This window comes from Rutilus rutilus (genome assembly GCF_951802725.1).
Source record: "Rutilus rutilus genome assembly, chromosome: 6".
NCBI classification, from domain to species: Eukaryota; Metazoa; Chordata; class Actinopteri; order Cypriniformes; family Leuciscidae; genus Rutilus; species Rutilus rutilus.
Genome location: NC_140214.1, coordinates 35381713 through 35407473, shown reverse-complemented (window position 1 = coordinate 35407473; position 25761 = coordinate 35381713). Strand labels below are relative to the sequence as shown.

General features: G+C 38.0%; 1 protein-coding gene across 1 annotated transcript; it reads left to right on the top strand.

The window, feature by feature from the left end:
* Positions 1 to 7206: 7206 nt before the first annotated feature.
* aqp1a.1 (aquaporin 1a (Colton blood group), tandem duplicate 1) lies at positions 7207 to 11342 on the top strand. The gene is made up of 4 exons (XM_084410865.1): positions 7207 to 7638; positions 9133 to 9297; positions 9556 to 9636; positions 10760 to 11342. Exons 1-4 carry the CDS (start codon positions 7282 to 7284, stop codon positions 10937 to 10939), a joined length of 783 nt encoding a protein of 260 aa, XP_084266991.1. The 5' UTR covers positions 7207 to 7281; the 3' UTR covers positions 10940 to 11342.
* The last annotated feature ends 14419 nt before the right edge of the window (positions 11343 to 25761 follow it).

Below are 25761 nucleotides of genomic sequence, written 5' to 3'. Positions count from 1 at the left end.
ATGTCTGTGCGACAGGTCTTATTGTGTGATGAGTTTACATTTCTTCATCTATAGTGGATCAGTATATATTACGCTCTATAAAAAAAGACCTTTGATCTAGAAACAAATCCCATCCATTTTATTGGACTCCATTTAAGACATTATAAAAACATCTTTGACCTTCTTATTTAATGTAAGCTAATACAGCTAATAAATTACATCTCAACAATCACTACCCTATCTTTAGCTCTTATCTCGTATACGTTGTACGAGTATGTATGGTACTAGCTGGTACAGGCTTATATCTTCTTACTACGCCTGGATTTGTGCATGTGTGTTTTGTGTCAGCCTGCTATACATTCCAATGACTGTGTGTGTGATCTGACCCCACTGCTCGGCACCCACTCCTGTGTTTACATGGTAAACGTCATAGTAAAATGTAATCTCCCTTATCATATAAGTTGAGAAGCCAAACTCTTAGGAGATTTGCTGTCTTGTCTCCTGTATTTCTTTTTATTAAAGTAGTCATTTTTAACATAAAATACACACACATAGTCAGTGCGCCTTTCATTACAAAGATTCACATCATTCATTTTTTCAGTACATGTCCACCTTTATTTTTGATGGAGGATACGAGTGTTTCTGGAGAGATGTTCTGTCATTCTTCAGAGACAATATTTTTCAGCTGCTCTTTGCTGGAGGGATTGTGCTGCCCTAGCTTTATCTTTAAAACACCTCAAAGGTCAGGTTTTCACTTTTTTCAATACAAACTTTTGCATGATTTTGACAGTGTGCTTTGGATTGCTATACTAGAAAATTCTCAGTGCCAGATTTACCTCATATTGTTATATTGGCAAAAGACAAAAACCTACTTTTCCGCTAGTAAAAAAACGCTACTTAAAAAAAAAAAAACGTTGATATTGTGGTATTATATATGGTTATATATGGTACTCGCTTGTTTTGTTATATTATTAACATTCTACCAAAATCAAGCTTAAATGGATTTTTTTGACCCAGGATTGTCGGACACAGGTTTCGTGTTTTGTCCATCATGAGACGGCAGTAAGTGCATCGCATTACATTTTCAGCATCTCGTCCGGCGCATACCGGACGAGAATAATCTTGTACTTTTATTTTTCATATTTGGCATGTTTGTGTGCTGCTGTGCGTCCCTGTGTGTGTAATAAGTAGAGTGTACGCGTGTTGTGCACCCGCCTATAGGCGCATATTACTAATCCGCCCTTTAAATAAAATAATAAATATTGCGCCATAGCAACGCGCCAACAATGCGCCAGAACATGGGCGCAAAAACGGGTGCAAATGCATTTGCTATTTAAACAACGTGGTGCAGGACGGGAAAATGATAACTGCGTCGGGCTGAAACTAGCAAAAAACATTTATATAAACCCTTATGATAGGGCCCATGGCGTTTCTGCCCGATATTTTAAATTTTGTTCATTTATATAGTAATAGTTTTACAGAGTTTTAGCATTATTGTGCGCCACAAGTAAAATACCTTATGCAGAAACCCAGCCCTGCCAAGTTTCTGGAGTCATCGTGTCAGCCAATATTTTGGTATATCCACCACAGGCATTGATGGTGCCTTCTATGAATGTAATCTCCCCAACATCTTTTGCGTTCCCACTCACCACACGCCCACCCGACCAAAGAATGTGTTCCCAATATTCATCAGGCTTTTTTTTCGTGTTCTTAATCTTGCAGTTTTGTGTCAGGGCGCAAACATTTTTTTGGACACTGTCCATAGAGGTTATGTCCTTTGCACTGTCACAGAAACTCACTGTCACGCTGTCTGTGGCATCAGTTTAGGAGGCTACTTCTCCTCGAATTAGTGGTACTATGGCTCATTTATTCCTCCTGATTGCTTCTGCATCTAACTGTGTTTTGACAGATTTTTAGTTATGTATCCTTTTCTAACTTTGTGAAGCCTCAACAATCAGATTTTTCAATTTGTCAGTCTATTCTTTTCCATGCGGCATTGTGATGCAGACATGCAGATAAGCACAGCCCCTTGGTCCAAAATTGAGAAAATGTTGGTGTTCACAGGTCATTTTATAACTATGTATTTTATAACCATACATTGGGCATCACAGGTGTACTCAATTTTGTTTCAGTCATCACAGGTTTTTTAACATGTGCATCTGTGAACACAGGTGTTTTTACTACTGCATTTCTGCTTTGGGGCCTATAGCATATTTCTTTTGACACATACTGTTTTTTCTCTACTATATAGTAGGGAAGTAGCCTATGTAATTCTGGATACAGCCAGACAAGTTGCTGTCTGGTCTCCTGTACAAGTTTTCTATATATACTTTCTAAAGCAGGGGTGCCTAATTCTGTTGCTAGAGATCTACCTCCCTGCAAAGATAAACTCCAAATCTTATAAAATACACCCAAACCAGCTAAATAAGATCTTTGAATCTTTGAACCTAGAAGAATTGGTCAATACAAAAAGGTGTATTGAAGCAGGGTTGGAAATTAACTCTACAGGAAGGAAGATCTCCAGGAACAGGATTGGGCATCCAAAGAATTTGTGTTTGTCTTTGATTGTTCATAAGAGGAAATGCTCTACTTTTCAACAAAATGCAATAATGCAATTAATGAGATCACTATTTGACATTTTGATATTGCATAAATGTTGTTTGACCTATTAATGAAGAAAGCATACTTTAAATTTAATGTAAAAAAAAAGTACTATTTATGAAATGTTTAACACCATGCATTGCTCTGAGTGTTCGCTGCTGTGCCCCTCACATCATAAAAAAGAAGACTGCATTAATGGAACACAGCCAAGAGCCTCAAGTGTGTGTCTGATGGCAGGACATGAGATTTATTAAGAGTCTTTTGACTTCTGCCCTGTACAGTCCATTAAAAGAGTCATTCCTTACCATATACATTTACAGGGAGTGAAATTAGTTTTTACTGAGGTTTTTTGAGCTAATGCTTATTAATCATTAAGTGTTTATACTCCCAACATTCCACCAAATTTTATCCATATATTCCTTGTTTTTAAGGAAATAAAACTAATATACTCTGAAAATACACTTATATATACTCAATATACATACGCAGATTACACATACACACACACACACACACACACACACACACACACTGTTGAGTAACTACAAAATAATTTGAATCTTTTGTCAGCCTGTTTAAGCTTCACGTATCTGAAAGGGTGACACTAAATGCAAAGTTATCAGTGGCCGTGTAAATACTCTGACTGGGTATTTGAAAATATCCGTGGCAAGCATTTTAAAGCATTTTAAACTGAAAATAGGTCAAGAATTGTATTTCTGATAAGACATTAACAAGTGGTATTTATTCGAATTCACAAGAAAAGATAAACCTGAAATTGGTTCATTTCAACAAGACAAACAGTAGTGAAAAGGGTTATATATGATAATAATTATGACAAAAGATAAAGATAATGTGTGACTTATGATTGGTGCATATCTTTATTGGCACAAGCCCTAGATCAGTAGTTCTCTGTCTGCCATATCTAATCCTAAACCAGAACACTGTCAGTCGCTTGGATTACGTGTTTATCTTCTGCAAATCTTGATCTTTCCCAGCTATGTTTCCAAAGAGAACCAGACCATGGCATTGTTTGTAAAAAAAAAAAAAAACTGTATTTAAGGGTGTAAAATTACACTTCATCTGTGCATAGACAAATTACCACCTGGCTTTGATACAATATAGCTAATTTCTTTTTAATACATTTAAAATGCTGTTAAGGCATTTAATTTACAGATAGTAAGCGTAATGACTTAGCCAGCAGGAAACCCTAAAAAAAAAATGTAAACACACGTGTGCATGTGTGTGCCTTATCTATGTGACCACAAGTTCATTTGCAGAAGGATCCATGATAAATCCTCAAATCACTGATAGCAGATGTCCTCTAAAGACTTTATTTTGGCAATAAGAACCATGTGTTGAGTGCAGTTATAGCTGTAATACAATATGTGAGAGAAGGAGCACGAATTGTTTAATTTTTGTGTCATTAGTTTACTTTGTGTTTTGCCCAAAAACAATCTCACTGTAATCGCAAAATACAGCTCAGTTAGTTCCGAGAAAAGGGTCTTGAATCTGAAATCTCCAAATAATTGTTTTGGATTCTGTATATCGAGAGAGGTAAAAGTTGCTGGTACTTTGCTGTTTTGTTTGAGTTAAAGAGGGAGCTGTATGTGTGTGTGTGCGGGCGCGTGTGTGTGTGTTTGGCCTGGCCTGGCCTGGTAAACCCTATGTTATGGGGACAAAGATGGCAATATCCGAAATCTTTGACCTTGTGGGGATATTTTTTGGACCCCATGAGGAAAAAGTATACAGTACTGTGGAAAAGTCTTAGGCACGCTAGTATTTTCGCCCCCCAAAATAGTTTTAAACCTGTTATTTGTATCTTTTGCTATATTGTGTCAGTAGGAAATATCAGTTTACATTCTCAAAAATTAATTTAGCCATTAATTGTAATAATCCAGTGAGATTTTTGTATGCACAAGGAGACTGACAACAACTGTTATATGATCCACACAGAGATCTGATCTCACCATCATCGAGTCCATCTGTGATTACATGAAGAAACAGAAAAAACTGACACAGACTAAATCCAGAAGAACTGCGGAAACGTCTCCAAGACGCTTGAAGAAACCTTCCTGCAAAGCTTTTTAGGTATTTGTGTATAAAACAGCTGTTGTCCAGGTACACTTGCACATAGTTTTTCAGGTAGCTTTGCAGGTTGGGTTCTTCAAGCGTCTTGGAGACACAGTTTTTCTGGATTTAGTTTGTCTCAGATTTTTCTGTTTCTTCATGTGATCCCTGATGGACTCGATGATGGTGAGATCAGACCTTTGTGTGGATCATATACCAGCTGTTGTCAGACTCCTTGTGCATACAAAAATCTCACTGGATTATTACAATTAATGGCAAAATTAATATTTGGAAATGTAAACTGATATTTCCAACGCTATCTCACGACCAATTCGTACAAATTTGTACGAGTGAGTACGAGGTGGCTAATTCGTACGACCCCCCTAGTGAAAAAAGGGCATACTTTATTGTATTTGAAATATATTCCCTTTTTCAATAGTACATTGCAAATATACTAACAAAAATAGTACTATCTTTAAATATATAAGTATATTAGCATCATGCTTTTACCTATTTTCACAATACAACTTTGAACACACTTTAAAATAATTGTACTTTAGTATATTTTCTAAAAATATATTTTCAAAAAATATACTTGAAGTGAAAATTCAGTTTATTTTTAAAAGTGTATTTATTTGCACTTTATTCAAAATATATTTTAGGTATATTTTAACTGTGTGCTGGAAATGATCATTGTAACAATGCATTGAAAGTATACTTTCAAAATAGACTATAGTATTTTGTACAAAGTATAGCCAAGTTTTATTTGTCTAATAATGTACATTTGTTATTGAAGAAAAGTATGCAATTCGTAGTATTTGGAATGAGCCAAAGATATTAATGAGCCTCTACTTTTTACTCAAATATATCACACCACCCTGGTGGACAAGTGCGCCGGCATGTGCTTCGGGAGACCCGAGTTCGAGTCCCGGCTCCTGGACCTTTCCTGATCCCGTCCCTCCTCCCTCACTTCCTGTCTAGCTACTGTCCTATCCTAATAAACGGCAAAAAAAAATATTTTTTTTTTTTTATAAAAATAGAAAATATATATAAATACAATTACGGTATATTGCTTGTATGTTTCGAAGACACTCGTAATGAATTTGTAATGTACTTGTAACACAAATAAAGTACACTTTAATATCACTAATCAAGCATGTAATTAGCCCTTACAAAGGCATATTGTCATGAAACAGGAGGAAGCAAACAGGTAAGTGATATAAACAAGGTCTTTATTGAGCAGAGGCACGGAGTGGGACAGCAATGGAGACTGGTGGTGAGTATGTGGCAGAGAATCAGAGTTGAATGATGAACTTGAGTGAATAATCTAGGTTACTTGATTGTAGATCGTCGAAGAGGATGAGGCAGACTGAAGGCGGAAGGCGGAAGACAGATGACAGATTGAAGATGGAGTTCGGTAAAGGAATCTTTGAGGCAGGAAATCATGGATAGGTATCAGAGTCTGTAAGTGTACGTAAGGACGAGACCAGACAAGGAGGAGAAGGAGAAGTATCTCTTTATAGTGTGTGCTGTTGATGATGTGCAGTGAATCAGAATCCCGGGGAGAGTGAAGGAGTGGGCGGAGCATGCTGATCTGGTGACTCCGTGACACATATACTTAGAGTATACTAAGTATACTTGAAGTTGGTCCAATTTAGTACACAAAAGTACACTAAATACACTTAAAATTATGCTTTACTACAATTTAATTACAACTAAAATATACTTTTAGTTGTTTCAAAATAGCACACTTCAAGTTAACTAATCATTAAAACACGTGAAGTATACTGATAATTAGTCTGGCTGCAAGTATACGTAGCAAAAAAAAAATTTCACCACGGCTCACTTATACGAATTCGTACGCTTTGTCTAAACCCCAGTGTTGGGTCAGGGGTAGGTCATTCGTACGAATTTATACGAATTAGCAACCTCATAAAATGCGTACGAATTGCTGTGAGACCATATTTCCTACTGACACTCTACAGCAAAATATATAAATAACTCGCTTAAAAACATTTCTTTGGGGCAAAAATACTAGCGTGCCTAAGACTTTTGCGCAGTACTGTATATATATATATATATATATATACAGTATAATATAAAGTTTGTATAGTATAAAACCATCATATCTATTGAAAGTTCCCATAAAACATGAAAACCCAACACACCCATCCCACTACTGAAAATTACATACAGTCATTTGGTCACACCTGAATGAATGTTTCTCATGGTCTTGAAAATTCGTCTTGAAATTTGTAATCTGTAATACATCATTTCCAAATATAGCTTTGATGAAATTACTAATATTATTTGTATAGTTTAGCTGCTCATAGCACTCAAATCAACTGGAAATTGATGTTTAAATAAGCTGAGATCTTGCACTTCTCTGAGATACTTAAAGTGTCAATAAAACGAGAGTTAAGAAGCAGGGAAAAAAAACAAATATGTCTCATTAATTTCGCCTGCCTTTTTTCTTCTCTCTCACTCACTCTTTCTGCTCCTGAAGCTTAAACCCGCCTCCTGTTTCATTAGCAGGACCTGCCCTATAAATACTCTCTTTTGGCAGAGAAACGTACTTAGTGCCCTCAGAAATCCTCTCCTTCACACCGCTGAGAGTGCCCAGAGCTGCCAGTCATGAAGGAGCTAAAGAGCAAGGCGTTCTGGAGGGCTGTTTTGGCTGAGCTGGTCGGCATGACCCTCTTCATCTTCCTGAGCATTACAGCTGCAGTTGGAAACACCAACAATGACAAACCAGATCAGGAGGTCAAGGTGGCACTTGCATTCGGGTTGTCCATTGCCACTCTTGCCCAAAGCCTCGGTCACATCAGTGGAGCTCACCTGAATCCAGCTGTGACGCTGGGCTTGCTGGCCAGCTGTCAGATCAGCTTGCTGAAGGCTGTGATGTATATCGTGGCCCAGATGTTCGGTGCAGCGTTGGCGAGTGGCATCGTGTATGGCGTCACGAAAGGGGACACCCTGGGGCTGAACACGGTGAGTGAGCGGATCCTTCTTATCTCTGCTAAGTCACCTGTTCTTCTCTTAGTCCCTGTTCAGTTCACTTACAACTATGAACTGTCTTTACTGGAATAAGCCAAGTCTAGAAATGGATTAAATTAAATGGATTAATAAATAGTTACAAGGAAAGAAGGACACATTTTGAATTGTGGGTAACACTTTATTTTAGAGTGTCCTTATTACATATTACATGTACTTACCATAGTAATAACAGTAAATGATGCATAATTACATGCAACTAATCCTCAACCAAACCCTAACCCTAACATTTACTGTTATTGCTATGGTAAGTACATGTAATATATGTAACAAGGACACTGTAAAATAAAGTGTTGCCCAAAATTCAAAATGTGTCCTTCTTTCCTTGTAACTATTTGTAATAAACTATTTGTAACTTGTAAATGCATAATTTACTGTTATTGCTATGGTAAGTACATGAAACATTTGTAACAGTGACACTGTAAAATATAGTGTTACCTAAAATAGTTTTTTACTATTTTAAGTCAAGTCAATATTATTAAAAAATCATTATGGGTTAATCCAACAGAAGTCATTTTAAGGTTCGAATAACAAAAGAAAATTCCCACTTTTTTCAAAGTAATTTACTACTCTGGTTTAAATTACAGTATATATTAAAATGTTAGAAATGTACTTAATAACAGTCTGTAAACAGAGAAACCCACACGTTAGAATCCGTCACTATGAATGGGCGTGTGGGCAGACAAGATCTGATGATAAACTTATCATGCCTGTTCAGAGGCAGTGTTCTTTCTAGTGAATATACTTTCTGAACATTTCAAGAAGGCGTAATGTATTTGCTTTGCTAAAGCTGCTGGCTGTCAGTGTCATGTTGTTATTGCTGAGTGACATCAGAGCGCTGTCCTCTGACCTAAAAACTATTTCTAACTTAATTACATCTTGCTTATACATCATAAAATGAGTCTCTGAGTGTTTCTTCTGCTTTACGTTTATATACAGGGTGGGCCATTTATATGGATACACCGTAATAACATGGGAATGGTTGGTGATATTAAAGTCCTGTTTGTGGCACATTAGTATATGTGAGGGGGCAAACTCCTCAAGATGGGTGGTGACCATCACATATACTAATGTGCCACAAACAGGACTTTAATATCACCAACCATTCCCATGTTATTACGGTGTATCCATATAAATGGCCCACCCTGTATATATATATATATATATATATATATATATATATACAGTAGTCAACATTTGAAGTGGATCATAACCTTTCATCAAAGTTATGCATGAATTTTGAACAATTCCCGGTCTTGTCTTAGGACAACTTTGATGAACTATTTTGATCCACTTCAAATGTTGACTACTGTAGTTGTGATGTCCATGCATTCAAATAAACTTTTACTACATATATATATATAATTTAATGAATTAAATTTTTGTATTTATTTATATATATATAAAATTATTTTTATTTTTTTACTACAGATCAACAGCGATATCTCTGCAGGTCAAGGTGTTGGTATTGAACTCTTCGCTACCTTCCAGCTAGTGTTGTGTGTCTTAGCAACCACAGACAAAAGAAGGCGGGATGTGTCTGGCTCCGCCCCTCTGGCCATCGGCCTCAGCGTTTGCCTGGGACATTTGACAGCCGTGAGTAATCAGCATTCAGACATCTACTGCTACTTTTTCTTTGCATGAGCATTCCTGTAACTGTTGTAAATATTGCCAAGGTTACCATATGAATATATAAAGCAACATCACACAAACAGAGCAATGTTTAGCTATGTAAATCAGTTTCTGCTTTAGGAAAAATGAAAATAAAGCAGGCCAACCAATTCAAAAAATTTGCGCTCAATCTCCCATGACCCCCAACATTGTCTCCATCCTCTTTTGTTTGTCTTTGTGCAGATCAGTTTCACGGGATGTGGAATCAATCCAGCTCGATCCTTTGGTCCGGCCGTAATTCTGAGAGATTTTACCAACCACTGGGTAAAATTACATTTCTGTTTTCACCTTTGCAAATTAATACATGCTATCTGAACATATCTAGAGAATGCAGATGTTAATTGTAAACCTTTCAGGATCTTATCAGAAGACAGAATCAGCTAATGTTGAACTTTTATAGTTAATGAGTAACAATGATATTGTTTTAGATGAATGCCTAGTCAAGAATAATCTATAGTTAACTTAGTTTTAACTTAGTCATGTTTGTGTATTGTTTGCTAAAGGTTTCTTAGTGTACTCAGGGTCGCAGATAGCACATGTTCATCCGGTATTTTACCTCAGCTGTAGAGAGTTTGCTCATTTGCTATATAATGTTGAATAGAAATGTCTCTTAAGATGTTTATCAGATGTGTATGTGCTTCCTAGGGTTAGTGATGAACAAACCGCTTACCTGAAGTATGTTTGGTGCGGACATGAATGATACCTTGTTGAGAAGAGATGTGCTATTAAGAAAATCTGATTACAAGTCAAGTCAAGTTACCTTTATTTATATAGCGCTTCATACATTACAGATTGTTTCAAAGCTGCTTTACAGTGATAACAGGAAAATAATGCATTTCGACTTGTTCAGCTGAAGTTAGTTCAGTGTTGATTCAGTTGCATTGCGAAGATCAACCATTATTCAATAGTTAATTTCATCTATAAAGCAGTTGTCATCGTCCAGCTCAGTTCAGTTCTCATACAGCCGTGTCAGTACAGTCAGATCAATAATATCGTTGAATATTAAGTTTCCTCAACTAAGCAAGCCAGAGGCGACAGTGGCAAGGAACCAAAACTCCATCAGTGACAGAATGGAGGAAAAAACCTTGGGAGAAACCAGACTCTCCTCTGGCCAACGAACAAACAGTGTATAATTATGATTCAGGCTGCATTACTGATTACACTGCATACTTACATTTGAGTTGAACTTGAGTCATATTTGGGAACCAAAATAACAAGGATATGCAACCAATCTCTAGCATTGACAACAAATCAGAAAAAGCGTAGCACTGGCAAGCACCCTCAGATGTTGTTTATAAGATATTACCATGAGATGTCCTTCCATAAATGCAAATACTTTTACACTGTTCCTAAAGGATGTTTGAAATGATCTCTACACCGTTTTCAGGTGTACTGGGTCGGCCCCATGTGTGGAGGTGTGGCAGCCGCGCTGGTCTATGACTTTCTGCTCTTCCCTAAACTGGACGACTTCCCTGAGCGCGTGAGAGTGCTGGTCTCCGGCCCAAACACAGACTATGAGGTCAACGGTACTGACGACCCCCCTGCTGTAGAGATGGCTTCAAAGTGATGCAATACTCGGCATATTTAGTGAATGATATTCCTCAAGACCACAAAATAAATGTAAATATATCCTTTTTTCCCCTACAGGGAAATAGCATTCATTTTAAATTTACTATATGACAGTGTGGAGTTGCAAATGTAAAACCATTTATGTAGTTGCTCAAAAGGACAGTTGGCATTTTGTATTGACTGATTTGAGTTTTGTATTAATGTTTTTACTCTTATTTAGTGAAACAGAGTATGTACCTCAGGAAAATTATACAGTTTTTCACTATTTTTTTTCACATATAAGTTTTCAAAATTTAGATTCACTTTTTGTGAACTTTTTTTTTCACTCTGTATTGTATTATGTGTACACTATGATGTTGTTTTTTGTAATTAAACTTCAGGATGTTTAATCTAAAATATAAGATGTTTTTCTTCAAATTACTAATGAAAGTCAAATGACAAAAAGCTTAAATATTAGCTGAGATTTTCAATTTGAACTGAACATTTGCACTACATATCAATCAATCAATCAAATATATCAATCTCGATAAGATTTTTGTGAATCAATAATGTATTTCTTGGGGTGTAATGTTTTTGAATAAGCCTGCTGTGTTTTAAAATGTGTGCAACCGTCACACAATCCTCTGACTGTAAAACAAAACTAAACCCAAGTGCAGTTAATTTTACAGATAGTGACAGAGATACAAAATAAACAGAACCAAACTTAGACTACACTTGAACTATGAACCTGAACCATGATAATAGAAACTCACTGACAGTGAAATAACTCAAACAAAACTCAACAAGGTGTAGGGAAACAAGAGGGCTGTAAATACAAGGGCTAACAAGACACCGGTGGGAACAATCAGGAAATCACAAAGGGGAAACAGGAAAAGGAACAGGAAATACAATTTCTACAAAATTACAGACTAGATAACAAAACAAAACAAAAAAGCACAAAAGCACATTTCAATATCAAGTTTTTATATTTTTTTTTAGTGTGCTATCTTAAACGTTTAACATCTAGCTTTCAATATTTGTACTATAATTTAAAAAATTGCACATCTGTGGTGTATGGCAAGCCACACATCTTACTGTTGAATATTGTGTGATCTCTAAGTCACCTCGAAAAGCATCTGCTAAATGATTTAGGCCTGGTTTCACAGACAGGGCTTAGATTAAGCCAGGATTAGGCCTTAGTTAAATTGGGACATTTAAGAAATTACAAAAAAAACACCGGGGTGTTAAACAATAGAATTTTAAATATGTGATTGCTCTACATATAAGCAAAATGGCACAAGTGTGGTTTATGACTGTGAGCAGTGAGCTTAGATATAACTGGTTACTACAGAGCTCATTGATCATTGGTTTTGGCTGTCAAGATGAATAGAACATTTGGTTAGAGAAAACTGACTTTTGGCATCATGCATGATAATGCAAAACCTGTTTCATAAAATGACCTTTAACCTTAACAGCTTGGTTTGGCTGTTTAAATGTATGATACATTTGAAATCTCTTGCTTTTTTTGATTGCTGTCTTCTGGAAAATGGATGAAGGATTATACAAGGAGGTTAGAAAGTACATGCATTTGTTTAACTCTGGCCTAAAAGATTATAAAGGGGTTATAACTCTTAGCGAGAGATCGACCGACAGTGTTCGCGTACACGTCAAATGAAAGGCCATGTGTACATGTAAAAAGAACAAGGTATACTTTGGGCTTTAAAGCTACCCATGCCACCAAACCTGTCCCTAACTTTACCCGTATCCCACCTCAATAGCAGCAGAACTGTTTTGGGTGACACTTTATTTTACTGTGTCCTTCACTCTCAGAAAAAAAGGTACAAAAGCTGTCACTGGGACAGTACCCTTCAAAAGGGTTCTAATATGTACCATTTAGGTACTAATATGTACACTTTTGGTACCAATATGTACCTTTGAGGGACTAATATGCACTCTTTAGGTACAAAGGTGTTCCTTTTGAAAAGGTACCGCCACAGTGACAGCTTTTGTACCTTTTTTTCTGAGAGTGTTGTTACACATGTTACATGTAGTTACTGTAATAATAACTATAAATTATGCACAATTACATGCAACTAACCCTAAACCAACATCTCATCCTAACCCTAACCCTATAGTAAGTACATATAGTTCATTATTATACTGTAATGTAATTATACTGTCATGTAATTATACTGTAACACATACACCTTAAAATAACATGGTTACACTTTACTTTAAGGTGTCATTGTTACAGTGTAATTATATATTTAAGTACTGAGTAATATTAAGCAACTACATGCGCTTATTATAGGGTAAGGGTAGGATTAGGATTAGGTTTAGGGTTAGTTGCATGTAATTATGAATAATTTACTGTTATTACTATGGTAAGTACATGTAACATATGTAACAAGGACATTGTAAAATAAAGTGTTACCAATAACGTGTAACCCTGTTTTGCAGTACAACATGAACACAGTAAGTACATTGTACCTAACTATTGACTGATTGATTGATTGATTGATTGATACGTATGAAAATGGGGGAGGGGTAATTTTCATGCCATAATGTCGCAATACAAACAAATCTTAATACATTTTTGCAGATATAGTTTCTAATTTTATTTTATTTTATTTTTGTTTGGATTTCGGAGTGAAATGTGACCTGGACATTTTTGTATGTGTGTTACATAAGCTATAGAGGGATATGAAACAGTGTGTGATACATGCTTTTCCAAGGACGGTGTCTGAACAGCACATACAAAAATAACAATAATTTGTTAATTTTCCTATTTTTGGACACAAACACCAATTTGTATCTAGCAATATGAATCATTTATAAATAAGAATATCAATATTATACAAATTGTGTAATTGTTCATCATTACATTGCTGATGTTGATTTTTAAGACCGTGTCCTAGTTTTATGGTCTATGGTATTGTTTGCAAGTGGTAATGATTTACCGTGATTTTCTTTCATATTGGCTTTACTGAGAAGAGGAAAGCAAAGTGTTGTTTTTAAATCTCACTGTTAATATACAATATAATTAGACGGAAATATTTCATACAGGTGCATAAGCCATCACGTGCTTCTGTAAAGGGTTTTAATGGACTATAGCTACCCCATGGATAACCCCTGGAAGCCCACCTCCCTCCTTTGTGCATCTTATCCTGTCTCGTATCCTGTTCCACACCAAGGAATGTCACATCTCTTTTCCATATTGTTCGAAATGTCATGTAGTAAACCAGTGTTGTGACAAGAGTGTCACGAACAAGTAGCCCAATAATAAATACATTTTCTGCAGAATAAAAAACAATGTTGTATTCCAAATTTGAGTGCATGTTACAAATCTGAGTCTGAGCCCACTTGTAAATTTTTTTCTTTTTCTAATGTAATTTAGAAAGATATGTTTTAATTGCAAATTATAAAAGTTGAATTGAAAATTAACATGAATTTGAGGATGTCTCAAAATAACAATAATAAAGCTGTAATAATCGGTCTAATTCTACAACAGTATGGAAATCCACACCACTGCTATAATGATAATGACAGAGGAACAATATGATTTTTCCAGCTGGTATAATAATAATAATACAAACACTGACAGCCAAGCAGAATCCATATGGGTTTAAAGGATTTAAAAGCACCACACGCTTATACAAAGAGAAAGTTATTGTCCGTTGGTATGGATCCTATATAACAATATCTGTTATAGTTTTTGTTCATTAGTTGTTGTTATTGGTGTAAACAGGTCTTTATCCCCTGCTGGTAGATGTCATAACTACAAACTCTGCGGGCAAAAGAATCTTTCTCCATTGATGGCTGTTTAAATCTAGCTGTGTAATCTGACTAAATAAACAATTTGATTATTTCTTTTTACTAATGATGATGTGATATTTTTAAATGCTTTTCCATGTCTGCTGCCTTTGCCGTCACATCTCAGGATAGTCACTATACTTAAGGACTTGTGCTGCATTCCAGACAACTTCAAATTTTTCCCAACCTCCTACTTGAGAATAAAAATTAACCTTACCCCTGCATGAGGCGTCACTTGACTTTATGGCGGCGACCAACGAGCATAGCGAGCTGGTTTATACAACAGTGTAATCCTGCAATAGGTTAATATTTTCAAAAGGGTTACCAGTCGTTATGTTTAGGGTTATGTGTTGGCCAGGAGAATATCAATTAAATTAAAATAATTAAAAGAATGAATCATTCCTGAAAGTTAATAATACAAATACAGAACTGAAAAGTACAAGTGTCCTAGGACTGGGGTTTGGCAGGATTGTGCGAATCGGTTTGTGTGGAATATAAAAATGCAGGAATTTGAAAACTATTACCATACTGGTAGTTAATACCATTATATTTGACATTAGATGGTTTAAAACTTTTGTATAACAAATGACATGTACTAATTTTGGGGTAATATGAACATTGCTTATATTTATGATTTTGCTATATTTGGCAGAACATGAAATGGCCCCATCTTGTGGTGTGATTGACTGGAACGCACTGAGATTGAAAGTGGGACATTTCTCCTTGGATATCCCCACTTCTGACTTTGATTTGGTGCCATCAGCCAATCAGTGTTGTCACTTCCATCACAACCAACAATATTGCCAAACTACAATTTGATCAAAAGTTTGTTTAGGTTACCAAGGAGATAACAGTGTTAGTGAAGAGCATGCTTGATAAATGTGATATGCAAAGGTAAATAACTCAAGTATTTCAAGCACAAGTCAAGTATTTTGTACACAATCTCCTATCAGGCTGTCATTTTGTCATATGTGAAAGTGATCATATAATTTCATTGTGTATTGAAGAAGGTTGTTTACACCACGCTCTCTGATCTTGTATGTTGCCCCATTTTGGTAACATCAAGTACATCAAGTATTCAGTTAAAAAAGTTCAGTTTAGGAAACAAACACTTGTTGTAAAAGGATTCTGACATTTTATTTAAAAAAAAAATACTTAAAATGGCATTTCCACCACCATAATTTCTACCACAGAATACATTTGAAATCATGGTGGAAATATTTGTGTTGTTTCAAAAAAAAAAATACAAAAAAAAATTCAAGTGTGATTTTAGAAATTACTTTCTAAAAGTCCATGTTATCAAAAGTATCCATAACAGTTTTGAAGAAGTCAACAATTTGGTGTAGAAATATAATTATGTCTTTAAAAGTGTATTATAACTTTATAATTATGAAAACTCTCTTATGTGCAATTTAAATTAATTGTTAGTTGATACAAATGTTTAATTGGTACAAATCAGTTGTTCATTTTAACCTTTAATGTTATAATGTTAATGTTATAATAGGCCTAATGTACCAGCTGACAGAATTCTCTGTACTCTGTAGTTTACAACATTAATTGAGACAATTTTTTTTCTACATGAATTGCACATGATAGACAGTATATCTAAATTAATCGATATCAAATCAAACTGAATAAAGATCGGAATTAACCCTTAGGTTGTGTTCGGTCATTTTAACCCAAAGAGGATTTTCTTATCCCCAAAAATGCTAGTTAACGTTATCACATTGGACTAAAACTTACTGACTTTACTCACCCAGGGTATAAGTACTTCTCCCACATTTTTTGATAACTTTTGTACATTTTTGTGATTTCCCCTTGTTACACTTAAGATGTTCCCGGTCAAAAATGACCATCCAACAAAATATTGCTTTTAAATCTTTCATTACCCTATATTATCTTTTTTTTTTTTTTACCTTGTTTTCATTCAATTACGACAGTTTTTGTATTTCTTTTCGGATCTGATTGATCGTAGCCCTCTTTTATCATGAGCTTATGCACCTAAATTTTGGCAATATTGAATACAATTAAAAAATATTCTGTACAATTTAGCACACTAGTGTGCTTCAATGTAGGAAGTTTGTTTTGAAATGCTACAATATTGAACAAAGTCAACACATGTGGTGTTCCCAATGACCTGCCCACATTATGCTATATTGTTGTAACACACACACACACACACACACACACTGTTTGGACTTTGTTTTCAGTTTGCACAGTTTCCTTTATGTGAAGCCACCAGGCTAGTGCCAGGGCCTAAAGTGGGCAGACAAAAATTAGACACAAGAGCCACCATAACGACACCGCACTTAAAATCATTTACAGGGAACGATGGGTATGCTTCACCGTACTTAAAATCATCTACAGAGGATACAGAGAACAATGGATAGGCGTCATCGTACTCAAAACATCTACGGAGAACAATGGGTAGGCATCATCGTACTCGAAACATCTACGGAGAACAATGGGTAGGCATCATCGTACTCAAAACATCTACGGAGAACAATGGATAGGCATCATCGTACTCAAAACATCTACAGAGAACAATGGATAGGCGTCATCGTACTCGAAACATCTATGGAGAACAATGGATAGGCATCATCGCACTCAAAACATCTACGGAGAACAATGGATAGACATCATCGTACTCAAATCTACAGAGGATAAAGAGAACAATGGATAGGCGTCATCGTACTCAAAACATCTCAAAGTTCAACATGCCCACTGGTGCCACACGTTTCACCAGGTCCAGAAGACACATCAGAGCCAAAGAAAACTCGTGAAGACTCTCCCCCTCTCGCTGTTTCCTGGAAAAGATTTCCGGGTCTCCCCGCTCTGCATCTGAACGATATTTAATTTCATCCCTGGCCTCACCTTCCGCAGCCACACTGGTAGATGGCCTTGCTGCAATATTGTCACAAAGGGCCGGAATAAAGTCCATTGACACAGTTGCCGCCGGCTCCTGGCGCAAACGTTCATTTTCAGCTTTCAATTGTAGCACAGTGTCTCTAAGTTGTATCAATTCATCCTCCATGACTATAAAAGAGGACAAAAACAAAAGAGAGAAAACAAAACTACACAGAAAACTCAGGGAAGATGTTCGTTCAGAAGGGACCTCCATTAGTCCAGGGCTTGGGCGTCACCTCAGAGTCAGAGTCGGCTGCTGTTTTTCAAAAATAAAACACAAAAGAAAATATAACTTCAAACAAAATAATCAATATAAGGTTACAGAATCCACGTCTCTGCTTTAACAATGCAACCACCCTGCCGACTACGCCAGTTTGTGACCGGAGCGGTATTGTTTTTGGTATAACCAAATCCAGATAGCACGGACTACGCCACCTTGGGAATTGCACCCAAGGAAATATTAAAGGAACCCAGGTTCGGTGGTGCAGAGAAAAGACAGAGTCGTGTCATCAAATAAACAAATAAATACTTTTATTTTTGGGGAAAATACTCTACTGGCATCCTTTATTCATAGTGTAAATCACTGACAAGTTTATTATAAGAATAAGATATATCAGTTATTAAAAGAACATTCCTCCCCACATGGCTGATTCAAACACTGAGTCACATTAAACAAACATCACAAAAGAAATTCCCCACAAAATAAAACAAGAAAATAATTAATAGAAAAAGAATATAAACGACAAGGCTAAAGTTTACTTTAGGGGTGGCAAGCTAGCTGTAAACAATTGTGCTCTCAACCATTTATGTGTGCACGGCAAACCAAATAGGAAGAGGTGCTCGAACCCTGGTGCTCCAACCTCACGACAAATGTGTTCACCCAGGTGCCTAGCCTCCCCCTCGGTACACTCAGCCTTGACTCAAACCAAAAAAAAGAAAAGAAAAATTAGGCCTAGTGGGTGCGATACAAATACAAAAATCACAATCTCACATCAGACACAAATATGATAGACCAGATCAGCTGGTGCACGGAGAATCCATCCTACCTCATCGAGGACCCCGAAATACTCAACAGGTGTTAGATAGACGCTACACACTGATATACAATTACACCACACAGCCACTATGGCCCAAATCACACTGGTCAAACCAATGTCATTAAAGAAATAACCCAAACCATAAAAACGAAAGCAAAACAAAACACAGAAATTAATATCTAGTCACGAAAAACAAAGAAAATAATCTAATCATGAAAAACAGCAGCACGACCTGAGTTAACCGTCACGTGGTACGCGAGACTGCAAAACAAAACATAACAGACAATGATTTACTCCACTCAAAAGATACAAAACATTCACTAAAGCACACATACCACACGAGAATCACACATGTCACGAGGTCAGGATGCACTCACGAATGTTCTGCTAAAACACACAATAACCCCCATTAAACTCGACTAAGCCCATAGGAACTACACCACATCGCGATAGCCAACATACCTTAACATTCCATGAGCACTTGACGCAACTCCCAGGGAACGCCGCCGAGACGGCTACAGCCATCACTTCAAAAGATAAAAACTCTAAGCACTGTTAAAACCACACAAAACTCTACATAACCTCCGTCACTTACCTCGGCTAACATGACACCAGTAACGAGAAGAGGGGCGGGTATGACAAAGCCTACGTACTAGGGCTTCCTGTTTACACACTTAAATACACCGGCCCTAATTACCTCATCCACCCATTACCATATAAGGGTAACGAACACAAAACAAGGGAAATTCCCTACTACTACTACATTTAGATTATTGTCATGGTTATTAATTGATTAGACATTTAGTACAGCTGTGTTCACCCATTATCACTAGTATTTCAGTTCTCTCTCTGTTTGTCTTGCCTCGTTAATGCTATGTAGATGTTTCCTGTGTTCCTGTTGCCTGAGACTTATATTAAGCAATATATGTGTTACTTGGGGTCTAAATATTTTGTACAATTCAGACGGATAACCATCTGTGCCTGGTGCCTTGTTTGCTTTCAGCTTTGATGTGGCACAATTTAATTCTTCTATTGTTATTTCAGCCCGCTGTCAGGTTTGCACACACGAAGCAGACAAGATGGTAGGTTTGATATTTTAATAGCAGAATGGATTGGACACAGTGTGAAAGGTGAGTAAACAGGAAGTAGATAATCAGATGAAGCTTAACTGAATGATAACCAAGTCTATCTCTCTCTTGCAGATGAAGATGATGAAGTTTCTCTGAAGACGGAATGAAGACAGGCTGAAGAAGATCGGGATCGACAGTGAGTATGCAGGTAGGTAATGTAGAGGGTCTGTGTGTCATGAATCGACGAGACCAGACGATGACTGAAGGGTGAGTGCTGAATATAAAGGGGTGAGATGACGAGGTACAGGTGATGATGAATACTACTTAGAGGAGAGTGAGTGCAGGTGTGCACCAAGGAGGATTCTGGGGAGTGTAGTGCAGAGACAGATGAGGAAGACAGATGGTGAATGTGACATTACTCCCCCCTCCCGCTAGGCGCCGTAGAAGGCAGAACACGGGAGGGGGGGGTGGGCATCCTGGAGTCTGTGACCGGAGGGTGGACAGGGAGATGACAGACAGGAGACTCCAGGATGGTATCGCCGACCCCGGCGGCGCAGGACGAGACCATGGCGGTGCAGGCTGAGGAGGTGGCCATGGCGAAGCAGGCTGAGGAGGTGGCCATGGCGAAGCAGGCTGAGGAGGTGGCCATGGCGGAGAAGACCCATCGGTGAAGATCCTTCGGGCGGCCACGGCGGTGAGGACCTTTCTGGTGGCCATGGTGGTGAAGACCCTTCGGGCGGCCACGGCAGAGAGGACTTTTCTGGTGGCCGTGGGCCCTTGGGTGGCCACAGCGAGGACATATGGCCCCCCCCATTTTCGTGGGGAGAGTGACGGCGTCAAGACAGGCCTCTGGGACAGGCTCTGGGACAGGAACTGGGACCGGGACATGAACAGATGAGGAAGACAGATGGTGAATGTGACACCCGCAGTATTGTATTCTGTTGTTCCCCTATTGATGGAAGATCTAAAGAATCCAAAAATCATTTTATATTTGGAGTATCGGCCCTAATTGGTTGAGTATATAAATCTTTGTAGTATAATTCAAAAGATTTTTGAATATCTTTTAATCTATTACATACCTTTTGGATTTTAGGGTTTCTAATTGTATAAATTGTATTTTTTGTCTGTTGTTTCCTTATCCTCCAGAATAGAAGTTTCATTGCTTTAGGTCCTCTTTCATAATACCTTTGTTTAGCAAATTGGATCTGTCTCTCTATTTCCTCATCATAAATCCCATTTAGGTATTGTTTAACTGTTCTTAATCGAATTAGTATCTGAGGGTCTTTCTGTTTGCTGCATTTGATCTCCAAGTTTTTCATTTCCTCCTGTAAAGCTAATAATCTTTTTTTGTTTCTTTGTTTAATTCTGCCTCGAATTACAGCCTTTGCGGCATCCCACAGGGTACTTGGAGATACTTCTCCATTATCATTGCATTGGAGATACATTTCAAATTCATTCTCAATCTGCTTCTGTATCGCTGTATCATTCAAGATACTCGTATTAAGTCTCCAAAGTGTATCTTTCTGTTGATTATATAAATGTAGAGTAAGGTATACCCCTGAGTGGTCCGATACATCCCTAGTACCAATATTACAATTTCCAATTTTATGTCTATCTGAGTTATACATAAATAGATAATCAATTTTTGAGTACATAGAATGGCTTGAAGAATATAATGTAAATTGTTTCTCCCTTGGGTGTAACTCTCTCCATATATCCATCAAACCCATTTCTTTAAGCATTCTTTGAACCATTTTAGTATTTGAGTTTTTCTTTTTAGAAGGATTAGTTGTATCCAGTCCAGGCTGAAGTTGCACATTTAAATCCCCACCAAATATAAGGGTACCATAGGATTCTGTGGCTATTAAATCAAATATTTTCTTAAGAGATTTAGTGTCTTCTGGTGGAGCATATACATTAAATAACGTTACTTCTTTATTATCTATTTTGCCTTTAACTAAAATATATTTTCCCTCTTTATCTTTAATAAAAAATGTAATTAAAACTTAAATAAAAAATTCACCGCATTAGAAATCAAGATAGCCACTCCTCTACTGCATCCTGATTTATGGGATGAGTAATAAGTATTTTGAAAACCAAGTTTCTTTAGTTTCTCATGTTCTGGTGGAGATAAATGGGTCTCTTGCCAATAAATTACCAGTATTCTTTCTCGTTTCATTTTTGCAATAATTCTACTCCTTTTAATCGGATTATGTAGCCCACAGACATTAAGTGTAATTATTTTAGATTCTGACTATGCACTTACTTGTTTCAATTCGCATAACTTTGTATAACGTTTCCCATGGCAACCTAATAAACAGAGTGAACAAAGTTTGAACAATCATAACAAAGAGAACAGTAAAATAAAAAAATAAAAAAATAAAAAATAAAAATAAAATAAAAAGACTTCCAAGTCCGAGGTTTAAAGTAGATACTCAATTTGAGAGGAAATCTAGAAAAGAAGATACTTTTAAGACATTCTATGCACCAGCAATTTCTAAGCTGTTCCCACTTAACCGCTTTAAAGATTCAACTCAGGCAGGCTCAGAAAAAAATTGAATAATAATAGTAATACAAATAATAATATTTAACCTATAGTAAACTAGAAAGGAGATACATTTACGGGATATTAACCCTTTTATTTAAGACTCGTAAAAGTTTCTCGGGATTAGATGGTCTAAAAGAGATTTAGGGTCTACCTTAATATACTGCACAATATCGCTCATCAGGATGTCCTGTCTTAGAGGTTTATGGCTTCTGCCACAGACCTCCTGATCAAACAATCAATTCCCGACTATCATGCATCAATATCAGTTAATCCCGGAGTGACAGGGTGAAAGCTTTGTAACTTCTCCCGTATCCGTTCTTGATCCACGACTGCGTGGCGTCGATTTGCACCTGCTCTTTCCCACGTTGCAAGTCTCTGCTGTTTTGATTCAGGCTCCTTGAAGTTATCAAAAGATAATCCTTTCTTCTTCAAGTCTTTAACTGCTGCATTCTCGTAGATTTGGGTACCATTTTCGAAGAACACTCTCAGCTTTGTTGGGTATAGCGTTTGAAATCGAATCCCCTTGGATTTGAGCTCCTTTAAAATCCCCACATATTCCTTCCTCTTTTTCAATATCTCTGGAGAGTACTCCGAGTCGAAATAGATCCTCTTTCCTTCGAATCGAACTTCTTTCTTTTTCCATGCTGTGTGGTGCATCGCGGGGAGGCTTTGGTGCGAGTGCTCTGTGGCAGCGCTGTATTCCAATCTCCGTTTCCGTGAACAACAGGCCAAGCTCCGACTTTATAAGCCTCGTCACAAACTAGGTTGCTTCCCTCGGACCCTCTCTACGGAGGTTGTTGCGTCTAGAGAAAGCTTCTATGTCAGTTAACTTTGTTTGCAGAGCATCTTGATTCTCCAACACTTCAAGGAGTGCGTCACTTGCCACTACATTCCATTCTTCCATGCTGGCTATGTGTTGTTCTGCTTCCCTCACTCTGGTGTTCGTGGTTTGCAGTTCAACTGAGAAGTCTTAAAATTTCTGATTAATTTCTCCTCTAAAATCGTTCAGCTCATTCCGCATATCATCCCGAAGTGAGAGTCGAAATGCACCCATATCATTTTTGAAGTCCACTCTAAATGCTCGTATTTCATCTCGAATGGCCTGTATACCAGAGCTAGCTACTGCTTCATTTGCTTTTCCGGCACCGCCGTTATTTCCATTACCGTCGTCTCAGCCGTCAATATCTTCGGTTGTTTCTCCTTTTTCCCGTTTGGAGCCTGCTTTATTTTTAACCCTTTTTTGCTTCTCCCCTTCCATGTTAAACTTTAGCTTGTTTTTAACTTCCCAAATGTATTTTCCAGGGTATTACAATCGACTTGTCTGTGGACGTTATCTCAAGTAGCCATCTGCTTCAGCGCTACACTGGAAGTCACCATGATCATACTTTTGCTTCCAAGAAACACAATGACACATGAAACTACTGTGCGACTAGATGGAGAATGTCTCACAAGTGCCTAATCAAGACGAGTGTCACAAACCAGTCATGCAACAGCTAATAGCCATAATGTACTGGAGTGTTGCGCTGAATGAATTATGTTTCAGCAGTAGTTGCTGTTCCAAAGGAATCATACAGGGTTCTCACATTCTATTGAATAAATAGGAAATAACGGCTGTAAAAGCCCGTCTCGCTCAGAGAAGGATGCACCTTTTCTATAGCCCCTTTGCACAGCAGCTTTGCTATTTCTGCCTGAAGCAGATGCGCTACTTCTGTATTCACTCTCGTCTCGGTCCGTGCTAGAAGCGCGGGGGACGGCGAGCGAATTGTAGTGAATAGCCCTGCTTTATAGTATTCAGCACCCATTCTGACACGCCCGGAATCGCTTCCCATGCTTTGGGACGGGCACGGGATCGTGGGCACATTTCCTACGCTTAACACTCGAGCGGCGCGTGCCTGCTTTATGAGAGTGAGCTCTGTGAGAGACACCGGGGAGATCGTTCTTGTGTGTAGGGGTGAACACTGGGACGTGGGCACATTTTCTACACTCATAACACCATCGGCGTGAGCCGGATAACCAGACATTATACTCTTTTGAGATTTCTCAGCTTATGAGATTTCTCTGGGGTGCCGTAAAAAACGGTGTTTGGGTGCAGGCAAGCGAGTTGTACAACGCGCTCGTTGGCTGCAAAATACACATCTGCAGTCGCCTTTTTTGAGGGGACTGACAGAGCGAAATGCTTTGAAGACTCATATGTTTAGACGCTCATAAAACTCGAGCACCGTCATGCGAGCGGGAGGGTGCGAGAGGCGGGTTCGCTTTCTGTATGTAAGAAAGCTGGCCGCGAGCTCGGAGAAGGAAACAGCATAATTTTATCTGCCGTCCGAGCCGGGATTCGAAAACGGGTCTCTGGCGCGAAAGTCTAACGTTCCACCACTGAGCCACAGCGAGAGAACACATAAGCTTTCGGTTAGCGCGAGCATATAAGAGAGCGTCATAATGTTTTGTGTCGGCGTTTGTTTGCAGGCGTGCGTGTATATAACAGGCTCGTTTACTGCAATATAATTTTTCCAGCCGCCTGAACTTAAGAGGGGACTGAGAAATGTGTGAGAATTTGAGGTTGGTCCGGCCTCTTGCGGGACTAAAAACACTCTTTCTCTTCCTTTCGCCGGTGAGTGAGGCACGCGGGGTGCTGAACATCGCTCGTGACCGTCCGCTCTGAAATCCCTTGTGAGCGGCGCAGTTTGCGTGGCTCAAACAAAAGGAGAGAGAGAGCGGGAGAGGGGTCGTAATAGGCGAATAGCCAGAGAGCGTCGTTATGTCTTGTGACGGCGTTTGTTTGCAGGCGTGCATGTATTGCAACAGGCTCGTTTACTGCAATATTGATATTTCCAGTCGCCTGAACTTAGGAGGGGACTGAGAAATGTGTGAGAAATGGAGGATGGTCCTTCCTTTCGCCGGTGAGTGACGCACGCGAACGGGGCGGGGCAGGGCCGGAGTGGGACTCATTTTCAGCCCTGGAGTTTCATGCCTTAGACCGGCCCACTTTAGTTCCCGACTGACTAAAATAATGTAATTAAACCCTCAGTATATAAGGTCCAATCTTTCAAGGGCTATCTGGCCCTTCCCCCTACCCCTAGTGCTGCCCCTCCAACCAAAAGAGAATCGAGACAAGGGGACAAGGGGTGAACTGGGATTGAGCCTAAGTCTGCAATAGTGCACTGTTCTGTACAGCCTTGTAATTCATTGTATTTTTCAAAAATATAATTTTCTATTCAGTGCAATATCAGTACACAGGGTTTTATAAATACAGAGGTCCCAAAAGTGATCTTGCTAGGGGGTTCGGGGGCATATTATTTTTCCACTGTCATTGGCAAAGAACATCTGTGTTAAATAGGAATCCATTGTAATAAAGTTATTCTCATTATGGGCACAGTATGTAATAGGCTATTGCTCTACCTGCTCTCCTCTCTCGTTCTTCTTCTCTCAGTCTCTTTATCTTTACCTGTAAATCTCCCCTTCCTGAAGC